General features: G+C 37.2%; 1 protein-coding gene across 12 annotated transcripts in view; it reads right to left on the bottom strand.

Annotated features, from left to right (window-relative positions):
* LOC121318711 (long-chain-fatty-acid--CoA ligase 4-like) overlaps nt 1-23681 on the bottom strand; it is a 35136-nt gene that overhangs the window by 3727 nt on the left and 7728 nt on the right. For 2 of the 12 annotated variants that reach the window (XM_041255680.1, XM_041255682.1), the window contains exons 2-15: nt 15271-15336; nt 12096-12700; nt 10945-11122; nt 10644-10753; nt 10005-10143; nt 9600-9750; nt 9037-9160; nt 8271-8342; nt 7230-7369; nt 5223-5395; nt 2490-2564; nt 1239-1427; nt 666-780; nt 22-179 (exon numbers count right to left, since the gene is read on the bottom strand). In XM_041255680.1, the coding sequence (XP_041111614.1) occupies nt 22-179; nt 666-780; nt 1239-1427; nt 2490-2564; nt 5223-5395; nt 7230-7369; nt 8271-8342; nt 9037-9160; nt 9600-9750; nt 10005-10143; nt 10644-10753; nt 10945-11122; nt 12096-12443 (1972 nt within the window). In that variant the 5' untranslated portion in view covers nt 12444-12700; nt 15271-15336. The other 10 variants (XM_041255688.1, XM_041255689.1, XM_041255678.1 and 7 more) reach the window with 9 other exon arrangements.

The raw sequence follows: 23681 nt of genomic DNA, 5'->3' as shown, positions 1-23681 counted from the left end.
AGATCTTATTTTATTACGTACTTGAAGTTGCTACTTCTTTAATCTCCTTCAGCACTTCGCCCTCCAGGACTGGATTGTTACAGAGCTCCTCCCATGATCCTTCAATGTTTTTTTTGACAGCGAGGCAGGTCAGTTTCTTTTGGTTTGGCACCACAAAGCTTATTACATAATTCTGTTCACTGCAGATAAAAACAAAAAACATTTTTTTTTTTTTAAACAATGGATTACACCAAGAGAGAAAAACAAACACACAATAAAAGTTATTAAAACAGAAGTCGATAAATAGCACTACAAAAAACATACATATTTGTGTAGATTGACGTAAAGTGGTGTACATTTTCATTAAATGTCGATGTTACAGACATACTGGTAGACTATGTTAGGACTAGTGCACATTTTAATCAAATGATAATGGTGCTGGGGGGGGAGAAGTAATCTAATTTACTGCATCCTTAAGTAGCAGGTACAGGTAATTTGTATGGTGCCATCAGAAACTTGCAAGTGTTTTATTATTAACATCCACAAGGGGGCGCAAGTATACTGGACAAAACTGTAAGGAGACAAAGGGACTTGCAAGACCTGCTTCTTTTAGTATCTGTATTAACCAGAAGAACCCAGTCAGTTTTTCATTTCCGTGTTTTGCAGAAACCTATTTAAACATGTACCTGTTTGCATATACACAGATATTATCGATGAGTGAGCAGTTCTTCAAAGCGGTTTCTACTTTTCCCAGGGACACGTATTCTCCAGCTTGTAGCTTCACTAGGTCCTTCTTACGATCTGCAAATCGAATCACAATTGGAAAAGTACAACATTATTGATTGATGTAGGACACACATTTACAACACAGATTGATAGTGTATTTTGTGAAGTGTTATCAAGGGGCTTATTCATACACAATTTACATAATACACAAGTCATACATAATTGAGTGTAATGTCATGGAATTATGATTACAGGTCAGACAGCCACACACCTGCTTTAGAAGGTAACACTTCATCATGATCTCCCTGGTTGTTACCAGAAATAGGGGTGGATATTTCAAATACAAACATACACACTTGTGGGTTATTAGTCTTTGTGAAGCCCCCTCTGTATTGAATGTGGCTAGTTTCCTGTATATTGCACAATGCATGGAATAAACAGATTTGAAAACCAACTGGAAAGAGATTCCAGTGGTCATATTGTTTTTAAAACAGAGTTGTGTTTTTGTTATTGCAGCTTTAATAAATACTGACCGATGATTTGCAGGCAGCCATCGGGATTGATCTCGCCAATGTCCCCTGTACAGAACCACCTCTGCCCGTTCTCATCCACAAAGAAGTCTTCATTGATATTTTCATTGTTAAAATATCCCATTGTAACATTGGGTCCACCAATCACAATCTCTCCACGGGGGTTGGGCTTGTCTTTATTGGTGTAGCCACCTGAATAAAGATGCATAGAATTTGAAGATTAACAACACAAAGAGAACATTGGCCTGTTGTTTAGACATCCACAACACTTGGTGCACCGCTAAGACACGACTACATTGAATGTATTCACTGTTGCTGTATACGCAAAAACAAACAAAACAAAATGAGAATGTGTTGTAAAGAACTGTGTACTTTATCAACAACCAGAGGCAACAACTGCTTTTTAAAGTACTGTTAGACACATTCCTCACAAGTACCAGCTTGTGCAAGAGGACTAAAGGAATGAACATTTGTTATCAATTGCTTGGTGGATGGCAGACAGAACCTGTACACACCCCTGCTCTGAGACATGGAACATTTTAGAGGCCCATTTTCTCCTTGAGAAGCTGTCTGCACACCAGTCTACACTTCCCATTTGCAAACTGTAATTAAATGACACGCACACACACACACACACACACACAATACAGTATTTTTAAACTTTAATTTATGAATAAAAGACAAAATAGCCATCCTTTACGGTCTCCTAAAACATATTCAAAAACTCATTTGCATACCATTTTTACAAATCCCTTTTCATTTTCCAATTTATAATTTCTCCATGCTACAAGTGTATGTCCTGTGTTCGAGGCAATAGGGCCCCACCAATGTAAGTCTTAAATGTTCTATGCAGCCCTTTAGGAAGTTGTGTAAGGTGTGGTCCCATTATCTGTTACATAATAGTAAAATGGGAGAAGTCCTTTTTTAAAATTGACCTATTGTGCAAGAGACAAGGTCAGTCAAAGTGAAATGTGGACTTGTGCCAATGATTCTCTCTCTCTCTCTCTCTCTCTCTCTCTCTCTCTCTCTCTCTCTCTCTCTCTCTCTCTCTCTCTCTCTCTCTCTCTCTCTCTCTCTCTCTCTCTCTCTCTCTCTCTCTCTCTCTCTCTCATATTTTATTTATTTTTTTAACTTGGTTATTATTAAGTTTTGAAGCTGCAGTTCTGACGTCTGTAAAGTTATATTACCCTAGGCTACAAAGAGTGGCTCATTAGTTCTGTACAAAAAGTACAGTATTTAACAACCCATCCTTACCCTCAAGCCAGTCTTGCAGTTTTATTTCACAGCAGATGAGGGGAGCCCCTACACGGCCAGTGCTGTAGTCTGCCACTGCATAGAACAGAAACATGGGATTAAACATCATACATGCCAAAACACTCATGACGTGTTAATTCATGTAAGTATGTACGGGTTTTTTTTGTGAAGTACTCGTGTTAATCTTACAAAAATTCAATAATTAACTTTTTGTTTTCTGTATGACATCATATATATATATATAGATATATATATATATATATATATATATATATAATATATAATAAACACACACACACACACACACACAGTATATACAGTGTGGAAAATACAGGGTTGATAACAGGTGTGGTGTTTCTATTGTTACTCAAGTAGTTTGCCACAGTATTACACAATGTGTTTTGAGGGGTCATACAAGGGCACCTCGTACTACAAAAATTTAGCTACATGATTTGTAATTTTTTCCACCGATTATTATGGAATTGTATGCTATGTATTCTTCATTACTTTTTACAAGGGAAAGACTGCAAATAATTACAGCAGGGAAGAACAGAAAACACTAATACTCCCTTGTGTACTGTGCACCCTAGAATTCAATTGGAACAAACACCAATTGCAGGCTTTGCTACAGCTTGATTTGTTCTTGCATGACTTGAATAGACATTTTTTAAAAGCTGACAAAAAGTCCACACCAAGCAGAGCTCCACATGAGAGCATATATGTTTGCTCCTTATACCTCAAACCCCATGGGTTTCTTCAACACCTGGTATGACCTGAAGTACAGCAAGCTACTTGCTATTGCACAGAATGTCAAACCAGGTTCTTTAATCTAAATGCTGATCAAAGATGAAAGTGTAAAATGCAGTAATAAAAACCCTGCTCATATTCATCTCTGACATTGCATTCACTTGGGTATTTACTTATTTAATGATTCAGCTCCAGGTAGTAGTTTTGCATTGAGATGTTGGGCAAACATTTGGAATAACACACTCTTGTGTAAACGGACTGTTCCTCAAATAATGAATTTGTTAAACCCCAGCAAGTACTTTGCAATATATAAAACACTGCATCTCTCTGTTGGAAGTTGGTGTGTCACAATAGGCATGACAGCAGCTCTGACAGACTTTCAGAGCTTTGTTGACAGGTGCATAGCCAAGGCAGCTCAAATGAATAATGTTTCAGAAGGAATATTAGTGCCAATACTATTGGCTGACCAGCAAACCTTACTTTGCTGTCGATTTTTTCACCTGAGCTTGCAAGACAGTAATCATTGAAAAAAGCCTCTTGTGCGTACCAAACAATTAAACGTTGCAATAGCACGTAGAAACAGTGCTGTCCTGGCTTACCAAGGTGGCCTCATTGACAGTGTAATGGTAGGTCTAATTTTTATCCAAGACCTTAACTAGCAACTGTTAATTCAAAGGTCATTGAGGGTTAAAACACTGCCTTTGGAAATAGTAATCACACACACACGACAGTGCCTAGCAAGTTTTCCATATTAACGGTAGATAAAAACAACAAAAGGAAGTAAATGTGGAGGGCCATAGATTTGCATATCACACATCATTAATCTGACTGGTGTTGCAACAAATAAATTACAAGCTTCCACATCCACAGTGAGAACTGTACTTGTCCTGTACTTTTTGAATACTGCTAGTCAAGTAAACTTCTATAGTTATGGTCTAAACACCCTGCAAGCTTCTTTGCATTTAAAGATTTAAAAACAAAAATAGTTTTTATTCCTTAGATAATAGCAATGAAGAGCTAAAACAGAACTGCCCCTAATACCTCTAAGAAAAAATTTGTTGAGCAAAGTGATCTGACATTTGCTTTAGTATGAGGGCTGAAATTCCTCTTTTTCTAATTGTAAAACAAACAATTAGGCTGGTGAAATGTTAAATATATACTGAATTTACTGAGACAATTCATGCAAGTAGCATGATATTAAGCATCATATTAAGTCCCATTACAGTAGATTCTTGTTAATTGCATAGCCCAGATGCCTAACTGTTTTATGCAATTAACCACCATATGCAATTATCAGTAACATATACAGTGTAATACATTTAATTATAGACCTGATAATTACATACAATTGTGAAGTACATTTCTTTTAAAAAATAATTCTTAAACCTCTAAAATCAACCTACAGTAATATTATATTGGCACACCACAGCTAAATTGGGAAAAAAGAATTCTGCAAATAATGTTGTTTTCACTTTTTTCCAGAAAATAAATAAATAAACAAATATATATATAAACACACACACATTCATATATTCTCCTCCACCCCCCGACTGACTGGCACAAAACAAAAATGGCTCTTACAACTAAATTAACTTCCTCTGCAACAAGTATTAGGCCCCCACCTGTGCTCTTCGCTCAAACTCTGGGGGCCCTAATACCCGCTGCACAAGAAGTGATCTTACAATGTTGTGGCAGTTACAGAAAAACTAAAGTCTGGAGAAATTTGATTTCACATCTGCCGTCTTAATAAAGGAAGGACTTGCACATTACAAATCTTAAGGGATAAAAAAAAAAAAAAAAAAAACATTTACAGGTCTTTAGAAAATCTTCAGATTAAAAAATGTACCTTTAAAAAAAAAAAAACTCTGCCCATTTCTTACTTCCAGGTTGCCTGGCAGAAACTTCTAGATCTGGAGGGAAAACCTCTGATCTGCCAACACTGCCCCATCAGTTCAGCGCTAAGGAAGGCTAGTCTAAATCACCCACCTTCTGTGATGGTTCCTGCTCCGCACGTCTCCGTCAGCCCGTAGCCTTGCCCCACAGGGCAGCAGAAACAGATGTTCATGAAGCGCTGAGTGGCTGGAGAGAGAGGGGCCCCACCACACAGCATCATCCGCACATTGCCACCCAGTAAGGCTTTCACTTTGTTAAAGAGCAGCCTGTTTAGAAGATTCAAACACAATTCAGCCTATACATCTGTCTTTATTAAGGAGGTATATACATCTTAGGTAAAGCAGTGCTTTCATCAGTATCAGGAACATATTACAGTCAGCACTCACATATCTGACCCCATAAAATTTTGACTTCATTGACGGTTAAACGAGTGTGACTAATATCTGACGATTTCATCTGGATTTGATGTGTATGTAGGTGAGCACGTTGTAACTTGTCCCCTACTACCCGAACAACCCCCTGCCCTGTGTGTATGCGCACACACACACACACACGCACATTTTGTACAAAGAAAAAATCTGACTTGCGTTTGAGGAACTGTACAGGGAGATGTTCATTCTTTCACTGAAATTTGTTAGCACACGAGTTGGGGGAATAACACAGCAGTAAAAGTAAAAAAATTTTTCAGGGAACACAATAAAGATACAATGTCAAAAATATATAGCTGGAAGGACTTTTAAAATAAGTAGGCTTCCATTTAGATGTACTGTAGTTGGTTTTGTTGGTACTGTACTATATTTTCAACATAAGTAGTACTTTAATTCAGATCGATAATATCAAAATATCGTTTGCTAAGAGACTGGACATGTGGACTGTAATACAGTACATACTTGTAAATCTGGTATGTATTGTAGTAGTATGTAAAATTCCCCATTAACGACCCAACAGTAAAACAAAATCAAAATGTTACCCATGCACAGCACTGTTTAAAACGTAAACGCAATGCAATTTAGCACAATATTATAAAAATACCAACACAACCTCCAGAATAAAACCGTATCTAAAGTCAATATTCAAAATTGCAGAATACAGTGCTCGACAAAGCCCTAATGTCACAGTTCACTTGCAAATGAAAATGCACAAAAACTAAAGATCACAGGATTAAAAAATAAATAAAAATGCATCACAGTATCTAAAACTGTCTAATGATTAACTTTTACATTACCGTGCCTTGTCTCATTCGCTTTGTTTATGGAGAGAGTGCTGTGTAACTGCAGTGCACAATAAAGAGACTGATTTGCCATCCCAGAAAACAAAACAAAACAAAAAAAAAACAAACAAAAAACCAGCAGGCTGTGATGGTTAAGCAAGTCAATTACAACATTGAAGAGATGCGCTTTGTATCAGAAAACTGGTGACAGAGTTGGAAATCATGTGTGACGGGCAAGTGCACTAATTTGATACACACACATATATATATATATAGGGATTGATTTTATTCTTAATACAAGGATGGTAAAACGCAACCAAGTTTCGTATATCCGAGTGCTGACTGTAATAACTTATTTGAGCTAACTACACTAATACACACCAAATCCACAGGAATTGTAAGCACCCAATGGTGAATGACAACGGATTTGCAAACTCTTTCATAGCATCCAGGGGAGAGATATTATGAAAATGGTAAAAAATAAATAAAATAAACATGCAATTCATCATCTCCATGGTTTATTGTACTAGTTTACTGCCCTAGTGCACACACCTTTCATATTTGTGCACCTGTCAGTCAACCCTATGCAGTGCTGTTTTATTACCTCAGTGGAGTGTTTACAAAATAAAATCTTACATCTATTTTATAATTGTAAAGATAACATATCATATTTTCAGTATTTGTAAACCTTACAGCTCAAAATATGATAACCTTACTTAAGACCAGCTTTCACCATTTCTCTGTTCATAATAACTTAAATATGAAGTAACAGAAAAAAAATATTTACTCAAGGGTATTAAACAAAATATATGTTTTTGATATTGCAAATACAAGCTAGCTGTATCTAAAAGATACAGATAAGATAAATTGCATTAAGAGTATACACTTACATATTGCAGAGTGGAGCATCGTATCCCCTTGTGATCTGTTCTAGTTTGTAGTTATATCCTAGTTTAAAAAGAGTTCTCTGGACATAATTCATCTCCTGAACTTTGCACATTACATTCTTAAAGATTCGATCCATTATTTCCTGCAGACACAAACATACGAGAAAGAACATTTACAAGAAGCACGTGTGATTCTATTCCTTAGAATCCAAAAGAACATCTTTCAATGGCTTAGCCCTCACTCTTGCCTGGAATGGAACCAATGAACCCTTTTTACCTTGAATCCAATGTGTATAAATGTCTGCTTCCTGCACTTGCAGGGAGATATTAAACCACAGGATCTACAAAACTACATTTTTCTGCTGATCAAAACAAGGAATTGGCTTCTCGGTGATGGTTGCTCATTTTAGTAAGAATGTACATGGAGAAACACATTCTGTTCATGAGAAAGCTAGACAGAGCCGTCCCACTGTGTAAATTTGTCACCCAAATCCAATATGAATATCTTCAAAATCAAAAAAGGAGATATAGAAATGATAGGCAAGAAGTAAATGCTTACTAACATGGTGTATCATATGCGAGGACCACAGTAATAAATAAGAATTAATGATGCATAAACCAAAAAAAAAGTGAGAAAATTATGCCAGGGCAAACACATGCTTTGGCAAAGATGCCATGAATAAATGCCATTTAGAAATGCTTTGAATACACAAATACTGTTCAGTTGTGTGAACACCATCTGACCAAAACTATTCAAAATCGATTATATGTGCCTTCAAAATCCTCCAGACAAGCCATCAATATAACTTGTGTGCAAGATGACACTGCACATTACAAACAATGTGAAGCGTAACCCTACCAAAATAACAGTTGGAAACCAAAAGATTCTCTTTCTTACATGCTCTTAACATTTTCCTCGTGGTCTTCTCATTAAGGAATTACATTTTAGATTGTTCTAGATTTTAAAAAATAGATAAACAATGTGGAAGCACAATATATGGCAGTACCCCTTTCTGAACTGTGAAAAGGATTTGATGTACATACCGGCACAGCTGCCATCAGGGTTGGTCTCAGGACAGAGCAGTCCCCTTTACTTCCCTTCTTGATTTTAGTGGACTGAAAATAAAATGGGTATATATAAAACAAATCCTACACAAAACTTTGCATTTTATAGTCCTATACTTGCACAACACAGATACAAGAAACCATGTTTATGAGCATGTACATTCCTTAAAAGATGACTTTCTTGTAACATTATTACATTTGTAGTGATTACTTGACCTTCATTTGCAAAAATGAATTAAACACTGCAGCCCAACTGCCTCAAAAAAAAAGAAAAAACACAGGAAACTCCAATACTAACAATGCTTGTCTGTTGATATACAAAGAATTAACATTTGAGATTTGAGCACTGACGCCAATCCAAATAAAATGCATTACAGTCACTGAGCTCTGTATGCTACAGCTCTTCTACGTGAACTCTGAGTCTGACAACGTATTTAAGAAACAAACCACTGTCAGGCTGCTAAAGCAGGTTACGCCAAATCAATGCCCAATAAAATCCCAAACTAATCCTTCAGATCATTTTAGATATTACACCAAAATCAACAGATGTTGATTACATTACAAGATGGCACTTTATTTTAATAGTCTCTCAATGCCTGGGTTCTAATCTGGCTCAGGTCAAGTACCTGTAGTAGACTCCAGTCCACATCATAAATCCCCACTGCCTCAGTGCCTTACTCTTGCCAGTTCCAGTTTGTTATACTGGGGTAAACCCAGTTCTTAAGCCATACCACATTACTCTCACCTGGTCTGACAGAGTCTGTGGAGAGGAATATCCTACCCTGCAGCCATACGTGATACAAGACATTTCAGCAGTCATTTCAAGCACGTGAGCCAGGGGCAGATAACCAATGTAGGTGTCTTTTGGGCTTTAACAAAGAAAATATAGAACATGCATTACATGTTGAAATGTACACTCTTTAGATGCCTTGTTCTGTAACACTAACATTTCAGCTACACATTACTCATTTTATATTTCCAACACTAAAAAAAAAAACAACAAAAAAAGACATTAACAATGCATAGAATCGTGTGGATACTTGCGTTTTCACTCTGTAGGTTAGACCATTGCATATTATAAATGGATAAAGAGGTAGGAGGGACTTTAGCTGGGGAAATGTACAGTTACAAATTAGACTTGCATAGTTGATGGGCTTAACTACTGGATTATTTAGTAACACATAAACCTGTAACCTAAAATCTGTTTAATGGATCTCAGATGACACTAATTAATCTCATGCTAAGCCTGAAATGGCTTAAACGATTATACTTCCAGTAAAGCATATTGTTACTGATTCATCTACCTACCCCAGTCCTGGTATCCTCTCACACTGTCCTGTCATCCCTGCTATCAGGTTACTGTGAATGATCATGACGCCTTTTGGACGGCCAGTGGAACCACTGGTATACATGACGACAGCAAGATCCGTGGAGACAGGTCGGCAAGGTTCTACACTTACTGCAAAAAACACCCAGAGAAACACACATTATATGAAAAAACGAATGTGAAATACATACACCACCCCGCTCTACAGTGCCTGTTTAAAAACAATCCTTTCACAAGAGGCAACAGCTTTCTACACCACTGTATATTGCACGCAATACAGCATCAACTGATAAATGTACTAAAAACAAAAGCAATGCAAGGTATTCTAAGCAAAATAAAACTTCATTTTTAAAACATGCATTTCCAAAACAGATTGTTGTACTCACGGTTCTCAGGTTTGGCTCCCAGCTCCTGCACAGATTCCATACTGTGAACCTCGAGCTCCTTCGGAAAGCCAGTTTTACTGATAGTCTTTTTATCCACACAGATGATGTGCTTTAGACTCTTCAGCTGCGACAGCACACACTGTACAGAGAAAGAGGCACATTCTATTATGATTGAATTCAAACTGCACCCCTTCTTACGTTTTATAACTACCCCCAATAAAGTATATTTTAAAGGACTGACTTTTCAATGAAATGCTTGTCTTTATTTATAACCACGTTTCTTTTCATACTACTGCCATATATGTGTCTTCACAAGTTCATTTGAGTTGCCCATTAAGAACCATTGTGTTTTCTGTATTGACTTACACACTTTTTTGCTTTGAAACACCTGCATGCATGGGAACGGAAAACACCCATTTCAGACTGTACAAAAGACAGAATTATGTTTTTACTTAATTCTCATCAGGATTAAAACTTATATGTTTACAAGGGTGTCCAGGAAATATGACAAAAGGAAGTTAATAAAAATACCGGTTGAAAACTGCTCACTCCACGAGAGCATTCATATTTGGTTATAGCACCCTTTATAAAAAGTCTTCTGAATACAGGTTAAAATGACAATGCTTTCAATAGACTCACCTTAAGTTTGTCTTCCAGAAGCTCTGTACTAGTAATGAGGTGGGTGACTCCAGACTCATTCAGACCATATGCTACTGCATCTTCTCCTAGTGTGGCGTACAGAGTGACCACTGGTAAAAGGAAAGAACAGGGTGATATATTTTCTTTTAAACAAGAGCCTACAACATTGGGTTGGTTGCCAAGGATTTTAAAACTAAAACCTTTTAAATACACACTTGAAATATTTTTTTTCCTCTTTACAATTATGGAATGAAAAATTATAACTTGGGATTGATTTAGGATCGAGAAGCATGGTACTTACAAGGGAAATTGTATCTGATACAAGCCTGAGCCGCAATCATCCACTCTGCTCTAGTCTCACAGAAGATGGCGATGGTGCTCTTTGGCTTCTGCCCTAGAGCAGCCAGACCACTACCAAAGTGCTTCACCTGAGCATCTACGTCTTCATAAGAAAGCCACTTGTATTCGCCCAGAATGAGCTGTAAAAGAAGAAAGAGTCTGAACTAATCTAATCATTTATTTATTTGGTTATTTGTAACACAAACCTTTTAAAGACATGGAATCCTGATTGAAGGGCATTATCATCTTGTAGGGATGAAAAGACAAGGTCAACTACTGAGGCAATGCCTGATAAATCAGGGTTTCACTGCCATTGGGAACTGGTAAACAGTGTGTCGAAATGTACAATACACTCGAACATTCAGAAGTCTATTAACTAGATTTTCAATTAACCAGACTGCTACCTGGTTGCATGTTTAACATGGGTTTGACGCTTGTGTGCAGACAACAAGGTTCACAGCTGGCAGCGTTGTGCTTTTAAAGCACTCAAAGTCAAGTGCTTGCAGTGCTCCTTGTTACTTTCAGGGTCAACTATCCAGAAATGTAGTTGACTGCTTACACCTTCACTTGTTCAGTTTCTGGGATCTAAAGCCAGTTTGAAGCTAGACCGATTTAAACGTTTTATCAGAAAAGTCTAAGTGAATCCCTATTCAGTGTGATGAATGTGTTATTACAGTGGACTACTGTAAAACACACACAATATGACATATATTTAAACTTGAAGTCAGAACGATTTACTGCTAGGAGACAGGTTAGGCAAGCTAGCCAAAATAGGCAAAATGGCAATTAAAGCTGCTAACTGGCACCATTAACTTTACCTTTGGAAGGCTGAAAACATTTTGTCATCTGGAAAGGAATGTAAAAACTGCGAGTATGGGATAACAACATGAAATTAAACAACTCGGGTTTGCATAATTATAAATAATGATATAGCGTGTATGAAAAAGGAACACATTATGAACACCCCAGACTCCAGAGCATATTTGCATGGATGTTGAACACCATGATGCAGAGATTCGTTCTGCAATTGGGAAATCTTTAAACTCTTACAGAACAAACACCAGTCAGAAATCCATACAGCCACTTGTTAAAATAATAAAAGTATGCAGTTACCTTTTTAAAAACTTTCCCAGATGGCTGCTTCTCGTTTTCCTCACTCAGAACCTCTCTGGTCCCGAGACAATCAGCCTTTCCAAACTTCTGCACTGCGTGGCTAAACAGCTTGTCCAAAGTGTCAATGCCAGGGAAAGTCATCGCAGCGAGCGAGTCGAAGTGGTCCACAGAACGATATGGGCCTTCCGTCTTATCAGACGTGGCTTTGGCTTTTATCCTCTTTGCCATGGTCTGTTTCTTTTGGGCATCGGTAAGGAGATACCATGGAACAAAGGTAAGGGCAGTGTACAGCCACATTAATAGATGCACAGGGAACAAGACAATGGAGTGGACTTCTTTGAAAATCATGATGTATACACGAAGTACAGCAGCAAGATCAAGAAACACAAGGTGCCTGACGTGTGTGTCTCTCCAGTTTTCTTTCTTTCTATAGTTTTGTCCGTGATGTTGTTAACAGACGAAGGCAACAGTAGATGGCAGATGTAGCAGCTGTGCAGTTACGAGTACCAGCAGCAGCAGCAGCAGCGGCGGCAGTTAACCTCACTAAGTTTAGTACTAAAGAGAAATCGTACTGCTGTATTTATTAAAGACTAAATATAGCACAGCTTGGCCAGATGATAGCAGGACAAAGCAGACAGAAGGGGGAAAAAAAGAGAAAGAAAAAAAAGAAGAACGTTAGTGACATGTTGCTAATCTACGTGCTACTGAAACTACAGGAGGCTTTAAAGCTGCCATAAATTGTATGGACAAGTTGTGAAATCAACCAACTGACATACCACTGAAAGCAAAGGCATAAGATGGTATATTTTTTCACCACTAGCCTTTTTTGAATTGTCTTAATTCAATATTAAATCATATCTGTTGTATAGCCGATACAACCAATTGGTAAAAACAAAATAACTTTTAGCAGCTTTCAAGTACCAGTACTGTAAAACACAGTTTATAGTTTGTGGTTATATGATGAAACAAAGAAGAGGAACAGCAAAGTAAATGGATTAGTTTCTACAGCAAAGCAACTTTTCTGTATAGACTGCACAGCACAATACAAGAATATGTTTTAGATGTAATACAGGACTTCTGTTACACATGTTGGTTGGTTAAAGGATTGCATGCATTTTGTAAAATCTTGTCTGCTATGGCTTCAGTTTCCTTTACTGAATCAGAGCAACCACAGACTAAAACCATCACTAAAAAAAAAAAGAAAGATTCAGCAGACAAAAGATTTAAATACACAATGTGCGAGCCACTTTTAAAATTCATGGATTGAAATAAGATTGCATAGCAGTATGGTCCATTCCAGATTTCACAGTGAGCCAAATGCAGCCTTACATTAATTTAGTCTCATTAAATTTGTTTTTTTGTGTTTTGATTAATTAATTAAAATGATATTCCTCCCGGTAAATTAGCCACCAGCAGCCTAAAAACAGACTTTTAAAAACAAACAGTCTAACTTACAATGTTAATTAAACTGTATGTTATTATATCTCACAAGTCAAAACCCAAGATCGAATGAGCGGTAACAGCCACACCAAAAACACAATACATTCCAAAATCTGTTATTTGAAGATTTCAAAGGCAACAACTGTGTAAATTCAGATCAGATTCTCCAATTAACAGACCCACAGGTGTAACCATAAATTTGGCCACCACAACTAATGCAGTCCCAAAGGAAAGTTATAGAACTAGATTAGATTTGCATGGGGTTTCGGCTTTTGGATAATGCTTCCAGGTTAAGTGCATATCCTGTGCCTATAGTCTGTCTTTGAAGAGAAATTCAAATACTCCTCCCAAAAAATAATAATTTCATACAATGTACCATGCAGGCCTGTCGAATATCCAGGTCAGTCAGCTTCCATGGTCTCTTGTGGCTAGTTATCTGCAAAGTTTGAATTACTGCTGATTGGTATAAGCATGCTTTGAATCACACTGGGAAAGAAGTGTTCCTAGTAAAGGTGCTGTAATTAAGAACATAATACCATAGAAAAGGATTCTGCACCAATATATTGATGTTTTTTCATGAATAAAAAAAACTTTCAGCTAATTGGTTACTTGCCAATACAGCAATTTATTGCACAGTATACTAGGCTCTTTTGTAGTAGTTTTGGATTCCAGCATTCAAAATGGGTCCTTTCCTTGCATGAGATGGACATGGACTTCTGCACTCTTACACACTGTTTATTGATTAGTCGCTAATCAGATGACTAGTTTAAGGCAGAATCGATTTCAGGTAACCGTATTAACCCCTTTTACACTGGCAATCCTACCCGGGTCCTAGCTACCTGGGTCACAATCCCACATAGTGCTAAATCATGTACCTGGGTCATACCCGGATCCCAGCGAGCCACCTCAGGATGTGGGTCTACACGCTTTGACCCGTGTTGAGCGAGATAAAATGCTTGATGGCCATTCCTGAGCTGACGCAATAACAAACAGCCACGTCTGCTTTAAGGTTTCACTTCCGCAAGGAACATTTCTGTTTATTCTGTTTAGCCATATTTTTGTTAATTGATACACAGCACGAGCCAAATTGCAGCAGGGGTGTAGAAACATTTGCTCTAATCAACATTTGGGCCAATGGTTCAATCCAGAGAAGCTTGGACGGAAGCGTCAGTAACAAGCTGCACTGGAGCACTGATATTGTTAACTTGCGTCTGTCACCCTGGTCAACCCTGCTTTATCAAAAGCAGTGTTAAATTGCGTACCTGACCCGCATGACACTGGGTCCTGAACCAGATAGGTTCTGACCCAGGTACAGAGTGCCAGTGTGAAAGGAGCTTTAGTCATTTTTACAGGAATAGGTGATTTAAATTATTGCCAGCACTGCAACAAAATATACCTACACACAGTTACCTCTTTGTTTTACTTGTTTCCTTTTTTTTTTTTTTTTTTTTAGATAAAGAACAGTACAACCTAAAGGATTGCAAAAAAGAGAAATGGTAAATCAATTATCACAATATTTGCATGTTAGTGCATTAGCCAAGCAGGTGCATGTGTGGATAACAAGAAATAGAAAGTTGAAAGTGGGCTTTAGAAGGCAATGGAATGTTTTGCAGTAACAGAAAATACAGATGTGTTCAAAATATCTTTACTGGGAGAATTAACAAGCAGTTGTATCAAATTAGATGGCAATTGATAAAACCTTGGGGGATTATGAAAACAATGCTGAACTACTTACAGAAAGTTCAATTGCAATTGGTGAGATACTGGTAGCGCGTCCCCTTTATGATTATCTTCTTAAAACCTGAAATACATAAAAAATAATTAATGTGATTAATTTAGGCCTGCAACATACAAGTCTCCCTGCCCAGAAAGATCATAATACAGGGGTCACCAAGTTTAAAAAAAAAACATGTCAATGCAAAGTTTCATCATACTCAGATTAGCTATTCTGAAGACAGTATAACCTTTATAACCTACAGTATGCCAATCAATCTAGAAATTATTCAGTTAGGTAGATTCCTGTTCAAGTTTCGCAAGTGCATGCAATTCTCAAGATAAAGCGAACAATGTTGAGAATATTAAGGTTTGTTAGTACAAAAGATATTCTAAGTGGATATGACATGGTACACAAACTAATCCCAAAACTCAAATCCCAAACACTTATATCGCATGTGCGTGGACCGCAACAGCAAGGGTTTGTGCTTGTTACCACGCCGACCAATAGACCCAACTATTAGTTTAACATTGTACATTGGGAGGCCCGACCAAACACCAAAAGGATATACCAATAAAATACAAATACAAATCCAGTGCCATCCATCATTACTAATCCTGAAGAAAAGTAGAACAGGGTGCTCATGACACACTTGTTCCTTTCTTCTAGGTCTTTCAGTCAGTTGACACTTTTATGATGTAGCCTATACAAGTACAAACAGTGTTCCAAAGTTCAGAAAAATGCATTACTAAAGTAACCATATGCCCTCCTATTGGTAAAAGAACAATTTGGACAGCATTAAAGCATTCAAATATTTACAGGATTTAATTCACAGTATGGTGCATTGTGTCTAACTACTGTACACAGATTACACATTTTCACTGTAACACACAACACTAAACCTTTGACCACTATAGCATCAAAAGTAGTCAGTCAGTGTGCTCAAGACAGTATTCAGTTTGAACACAAATACCAACACTCTGGTATCTAAAACAAATATTAGATTAGGTTTTTATTATGTACACAAAAGGGGCCATTCCTAAGATATTTAACACCCTCCTGTGTAAATAGACTGATCAAATACAGGTTTAGAAAAAGTACACTTTTATAGACTATAATGGCTACGGTAGTATAACAGTGATTTTTTTCAGTTTTGCTAATCAAGAAAAACACTTCACAGGTAATGGATGGTCAGGCCATTACTGTGTCTGGAATATACTCTTCGTGACAAATACGAAAAAAAGTACAGCACCTGTGCTACGGGAGTAACATACATCCCTGCCACTGAGGTAAATAACTATCGGTGTCAACCCTACAGACACCACATGGAAATGTTATTGAGACATACAGTATGTGTGCATGCAAATGTCATTTGCCATTTATCCATTCAGCAAGGGGTGTGTATTGGCCAAGATGTTAAACAAGCATGTCAAATACTTTATGTACTGTATCCAAAGAAGTTAGAGGGCAAGGCTAGAGTATGCCGAGACATGTGCCTGAACTCAAAGACACATTCTCAAGGGTGACCGAGTTTCTTCATGTATTTATAATCACTGGCAGATTAGTGACAGGTGGAGCAATGAATGTCTTCTGAATTCAAGGATATTGGTACTGGAACAAATACACACAATACAATAATTCTTTAAGAAAACCCCAACTTCAAAACAAACTTAAAAACCATGGCATTTGTAAATCATTGAAAATTAAAGTTATTTTAAAACTAGGCAGATTTAAAAAGAAGCAACAAATCAATACAAAATGACGTCGAAAAACTTTAGTTTACTTAGTTTTTTTTATTTTTTTATTAGGAAAGCATATAGGCCCAGATCATAAAGCTAAGCTGAGACACATAAGTTAACTTTGAGGTGGCTGAAAAATATAAAATAAAATAAAAAAATGGGAGACTGTGGCAAAGTGCTCGCCCCTGTGTGTATTTTGTGTTAATGTTGGTGTATAGTCATTGGTACACGGGATATAAATGGGTCTGTGTAACACGAGTGTTTAAAATGTATATTTGTATTTAGGCACGAGGATTGCACAGCACTTCACGTGCAAGTAAAAAGTAATAATATGTGAGCACGGGGAATTGCACTTTATTAATTCAAGTGCAGTTGTACCGCGACTCCAATTGAATGATTGATTTTAGCAATCGAGTCTTGGTACAGCCGCATAAAAGCAGCATGTTTTCACTCACCCGGGGTTGTGTGTTCGGTGAGTGGAGAATGAGTGTGGACAGAATTAAAAACGAGAAAACTAAACAAAGTAAAATATATAACCGTTGTTTTGACTCACCATGTTTGTCTGTTAGTCCACTGTTTGCTTAAGTGTTAGTCCGTTTTGTTCGTCTGTTTATTTTGGCCTCACGTGCCGCGTGCTGTTTTTGTTACAACCTTTTTATTTACTGTCTGTTTAAATTATTAAATGCTGAGCAGTACCAATCGCTCAGCTCCACCCAACTCCACCTCTCTCTTGTTTATTTCCTGGTTCCTGTTTCTGGTCTGACGTGCCCCACTCCAGCCGTCTTTGTGACAGAGACTTAACACTCTTGTTAGGTGCTGACTACCTTGACTTCCGCTCGGAGAAATAATTACAAACTTCCACTTTAATGCCTGTGCAAGACAATGTACCATTACACAAACACATGACTGTTTGAAATTAAAGTAATATATTTTCCAAAGTAAACATTTCTTTAGGTTTTGTGGGTGGTCCTTGGTGCCTTATGTCTCTAGAAAGTTTGGATCCCCCATGTTAACATAGTAATAAATAAATAAATAAATACAAATTAACATGCATTACAAACAGCTGAAGTCAGGTCACTAGGTCCCTTTCCAAAAAACAAAAAAACCACCATGTGAAATCTAACATCGCCACTTAAACATGTGCTGGTCAGTTTCATCATATAGAATGCTTCACTCATGGAGTGGCTTGTGCAATTTCAGAAACGAAACTTTCACCGCTAGTCTGCCCTTTTATTTCAGCTTCATTTTAGCCTGGTTAACAGTGGAAAATTACTTTTCTTTTTCATTGTCACACAAAATTATCATCAGGAAGAAATGGGATATCTAAATGACAGAAAGCCTGGCAATGTCTTTAGTAAAATATGATCTTACTTTTTGTCTCTTGATTTCCACTTTTCTTTTTGTTCACAAGCCTGAAGCATATCTGGACACTGGACCTCCCATTTTTGATATCTATGAAAAAGTCTCCCCACACATGGTTCTCAGAGCTGCCATATTTGTATGTGAAACATTATCCCCAATTGTATTCTTTAACTTTTACTGTTCCTTCACATATGTATATGTTTGATTCCTTTGTAAATGTTTTTGTCAGTCTTGGTAGTGAGATATGAAGTTTGCGTGGTCATGAACGTACAGTAAGCTAAAAACCAGCTACATGTATGCAGCATAAGAATAAAAACTCGCACACTAACATTTCCTGTTCTGCCATAACAGGTTATTCTGGTAGTGGACTTCTACTGGACACATTATGAGCTCTTGCATGAACAGTAAGATCAGCACCAGTCCAATAAAGAGTGTGTGATAATGCACTTTGTTTTATATTACACAGTACTGTTGTAAGTTGAGGAGAGAGACTGGGACACTGTAGTACGGTGAAACCTTGCTCTCTAAGCCCCCCACAAACAGAACCCCCCTTCTCTAAATATGTGCCTTGAGTGATTCAGACAGTCCAGGGTATGACAGTTTGCTCAAGGACAAATAACCTCTGTCTGCTCCCTCTGAGGGACTTTCTCATTAACGTAACGCCCACCGTCAATGAAAAGCAAGTTTACTGCAGGACAAGAGAGACAAACAACATTGAGTAAATTTCAGGGTAACTTTGAATTACTGAACTAAAGTCTAAAGGCAAGATGTTTGTCATTTTACTGCCTATGACATTCTTTTCTAATTCATTTCTGATCTGTGTGTCTTGTTCATGAGTTGAATATAGTTAAAACTGAATATAGATCAAACAAAAAATGCCTGACGTATGAAGAAAACATTCAAGTTTCTGGAAAAGTAATTCCAATATCAAGAGTCATGAAAACACAGTTTTCGGAAAACGTATCAGAATATTCCAAAAGTCAGTTATTGGAAAACAACTAGAAATTTCCAATTAAATTCCGAAAACTAACAAAACGTATATCATGTATACACTTTTCGGAAAACTTACTCCGATAGTGTTCTGCACATTTGCAAACTTTGACCTTTATTCCTGCACGTGGTTTTAGAAAAGTTAGCCTGCATGCATCCATTTGTCTGGTTAGGGATAAAGTAATACATTTGTTAAAGTCTGATGTATTTGTTAATACTAATATCCCATGCTGAAGCAGCAAATGTTTTCCATCTTTAAATCACATCATAATTTAAAATAATGTCTGATAAGGAAACTGGTAATATAGAACAGTATGTGCTGTTGGAAAGGCTGACTGCACATTGTGGGGAATCTGAGTAGAGGTACAGTACAGCAATATTTGAATTTAAGACCTGACACTTCGATAAAGAACTATACTGGATTGATCTCCATTCTATCGCAGAAATGACCAGCCTTCAAATTGTACTTAGGCTACTACAATACTTTGCATGCGAAAATATCCTGCGTTTTCCGAAAACTTCAATCCATGTATACAGTTGAACTCTAATTAGATTTTCTATCATTAAATCATGTAAACACAGAAAAGTGACGTTTTAAGAAAATCAGTTTTCTGATAAGGATAAGAAAGTAAAGTTACACAATTATTCACCATAGGTACAGAGGCAAAGTATATTTTAGGCGAGTCTGTGGTCCTGCACTGACGCAGACAGAAAGTATATAGGAGGGAGAGCTGTTTTGATTTCTGTGACTATCGGGATAACAGCAGTGGCGCTTAAAAAAAAAAAAAAAGTATGTTTCTGTACGATTGCAGCTCAGTAATTGGTTTGCAGCAAATCGGTTTTCTGGTTTAACAGCAGCAAGCACAGATTACTGTGATAAAAGCCCATATCATACAACTGCTGCTACGCAAACGCAAACGTCTGATCTACCATCTAGCCACAACAAAGGAGAAAATGAGCGTTACACTGGTACCATCAATACAAAACACAGAATGACTGTGAATGAACATTTGAGTATCTGGCACTAGAGATATTATTTGGAACAATCCTCCCTGTACAAGTCAGTGCTGTATTTAGCAATAGTAAAAGCTATGTACTTGCAAAGTGACTTTCTATGAACATAGACCTGTCACATGAGCTACTTCATATGACACTCTTATATCTAATCACAAACACTCCAGGAACTTTTACAAGCTAATGCCATGGTCACCAACACAATTAGCACACAGTGTTTATAGACCCCTGCAAATATAGTCGCCATCTCAAATCTGACGACGGCAGCTTTGTAAAAGACTTGCTAACATTTCTTGTGCAATAGCACTACAGAACTTGCTGTAGATAATCAGTTGTGTACTGAGTATGATGCCTGTATCTCAAACCTAAAGCAAGTTTTACATTTCTGAGAAAGATCTCAGGATGTGGATGTTTCGATTTGATTTGGTCAAGATCACAAGATAAATCTCTCAGGAAACAGTGTACATGTCACAATCACTAAGTACAGAAACAGCAGAATGACTCAATGTATGTGACTGTCTGAATCACTCAATGTATTTGTATTTGCCAAATATGCTTTTGCAGTATGTCTGAAGTGATTTGTATGGTTCTGGGGTCTAATTTACAATTGCTGTCATGCTTTTCATCTGAGTTTGAACCTAGCACAGGTCTAATTAGTTTTGTGGTTTCAGCATACCCCAAATTCCACAACACACCAAATTCAATATAGTAGCATAGTAGCAAAAAAATACCAAAAAGATAATTGCAGGTTTTCCATCTTTAAAAAATGTAGCGTACATGTATAGGGTGTCTACAAAATTAAATTAAACGAAAAACACTCAATAGACATTCTACACATCTCACAACATTGTGTCAGAGAAAAAAAAGAAAAAAAAAAAAACTAAAATCCAAACATAAAAGCAGCTGAGAGAAATACACTTACCTGCTGAAGCTTGTAGGAAAGGCTGATCAATGATGAGTGGCACAAACCGCTTTGTTTCAAAATACAGCACCTGATTGCTAACTATATAGCAAACAGCAAGTGAAACAGTCCTAACCCTTTCTGCCGATTTGTTCGAGTTCCAGCTTCTCTTCTACACAGCACTTTTGACTAGTTGCGTCTGGAAAATCTCCTCCCTAAACACTAAACGTGTTACGTTGCAAGGAAGTGATGCAGTTCCTTACTCAGACAGTGACTCAAGTATGCAGTACACAGAGGTCTGACTTTAACAAAGCATTATTCCTATTGAAAGAGCCCATCCTCTGTTGTGCAAAATACTAATCAGATTAGTGCTGTAGCCAATTACTTGCTTTGAGAGATTCTTTCTGCCCTTAAGCATTCTGTACAGGATTCCTTTTTTCACCATCAAAAATAGAAATGCATTGAGATTGCGTACCACAGCTACAGAATTTCAAACATATCTACAATAAGTCACACATGTTCTTAACCTACACAATTCAACCAAAACTTTTTTTTTTTTTTAATCAAAAGGTGAATTTTATTAGGACTACATTGTAAAGTGTAATGTACCTGACTGGTGCTCCGCTGTATAGTACTTACTGTAGGAATCATTTTTCATCGTAACATACAAATGCCAAGCTACTGTTTCTTTAATAGAACACTGTTAACTTCTCCTTGGACACAGCCGAATCACTGATGATGTCTATCAGTTACCACTTTCACCCAAAATAGTACATCTTGCAGGGTGGTTTTCCTGTAAAGTCAGACGTGTAAGTTCTGTTTAATTTCCATTAAAACTATTGCAGCAAAGCTAGGATTTCTTTCCAACACTAGCTAGGAAATTCATCATAAAGAAAACGCAAAAAACAGGCAGCGTGGAATTTGTACCTGTTTTTATAAAATGTTTTTATGGGAGTAGCATTTAACTGCTGTTAGCGGACGGGCAAGTGACTTGGTTATTTCTTCAGACATACAAGTTGTTGGTGGACTGCCGGACAGATGAAGACTCATTTCAGAATAGCTGACTTACTGCAGCATGTCAAAGGCTTACTTATTGTAGTACACAGTACGTACAGTGTGGAACGCTAGAAATAGCCAATATCGATTACTGACGTATTTAAAAATGCTACAAGAAGCAAACTTAAAGCCTGATCCTCCTCCGCGGTTCCAAGAAGCTGGGTAGCAGAGACTGTTATCTGTATTACACCACATTGATCATTTATCTACACATTTACTTCATGTAGGAAGCTGATCGCTGACTGCTTTAATGACAGAAATGAGAAATTACTTTGTATGCTTTAAATAGCATTCAAACACTACCTAATGTTCCAACATGGTATTATGGTTAGAAACAATCCATAACTTCAAAAAAGCAACAAATTATAAATTACAAGGTTTATAATTAAATAAACAGATAAAGGCACTAAACAATAATGTGCTTTACTGTTCATCTGCTCTGCAATATAAAACAAAAAAAATACTCATCCATGTACCGGGTTGCCTTACCAAGTCTAGTTTATTAAAAGGAAAGGGAATGAAAGTGGGTTGCCATGAAAGAAATGACTGGCCTTCCTCACAATTTCAAAGAGATTCCAGAGTAGACAGCTTATTTCAAGACCCAGAATTCCTGATGATAGGCTGTACTGTGAGATCCTGCTCCTCAATCTACACTCTATGTACTCTTACAGTAAAAAGGATACAAGAGGGCATAGAGAAATGAAACATATTTCAGTGGCTCTTGGTTACTAGAGAACTGAAACTTCAACCATAAGTTATCCATGTCTTCACGTATTAACACTGGTTATGGGAAAACAGGGCAACATGAAACAACAAGATCCTAATACGTTACAACTAGGGGTGTAAATGACACAGTAACCTCACAGATATACATTTACGATATGCAGGTTGCAATACAATATGAAACAATGCTTTTCATGCGATTGTCCAAATCAGGTACTTATGATGCATAATAAAATCAAACGGTAATTTCATGATGGACCATTTCGTTAAAAGACAAAAGTGAAATGAGCAGTGAGAGTAAACTATAAAACACGCTCTTTCTTCATTCACTTTGGTGAGCTACAGCGAGCTATGTTGGGCTTTTGGTCTTGTATCATGATATAATTGATACATTATGATACGATATATCATGTAAAGAAAGAACTGATATACAAGCTTATTGGAACATGTTTCAATACAGAACTCCCACACCCAATCCTTAATAAGTGAATGTATTAAGCAATGGGACTGTTACAGTATGTACTGTCCCTCCATTACTTTTCATCTCTTAAATGTTAGGAAAAGCCTTATAAAAGAACCTTAAGCGCCTCTCGAGATGAACAGCTAGTTCATCATGAATATGACATCACTAGAGCATGTAAATAGGA

The sequence above is a fragment of the Polyodon spathula genome, chromosome 7 (assembly GCF_017654505.1).
Source record: "Polyodon spathula isolate WHYD16114869_AA chromosome 7, ASM1765450v1, whole genome shotgun sequence".
In the NCBI taxonomy this organism is placed as follows: Eukaryota; Metazoa; Chordata; class Actinopteri; order Acipenseriformes; family Polyodontidae; genus Polyodon; species Polyodon spathula.
This window is presented reverse-complemented; position numbering and strand designations above follow the sequence as displayed.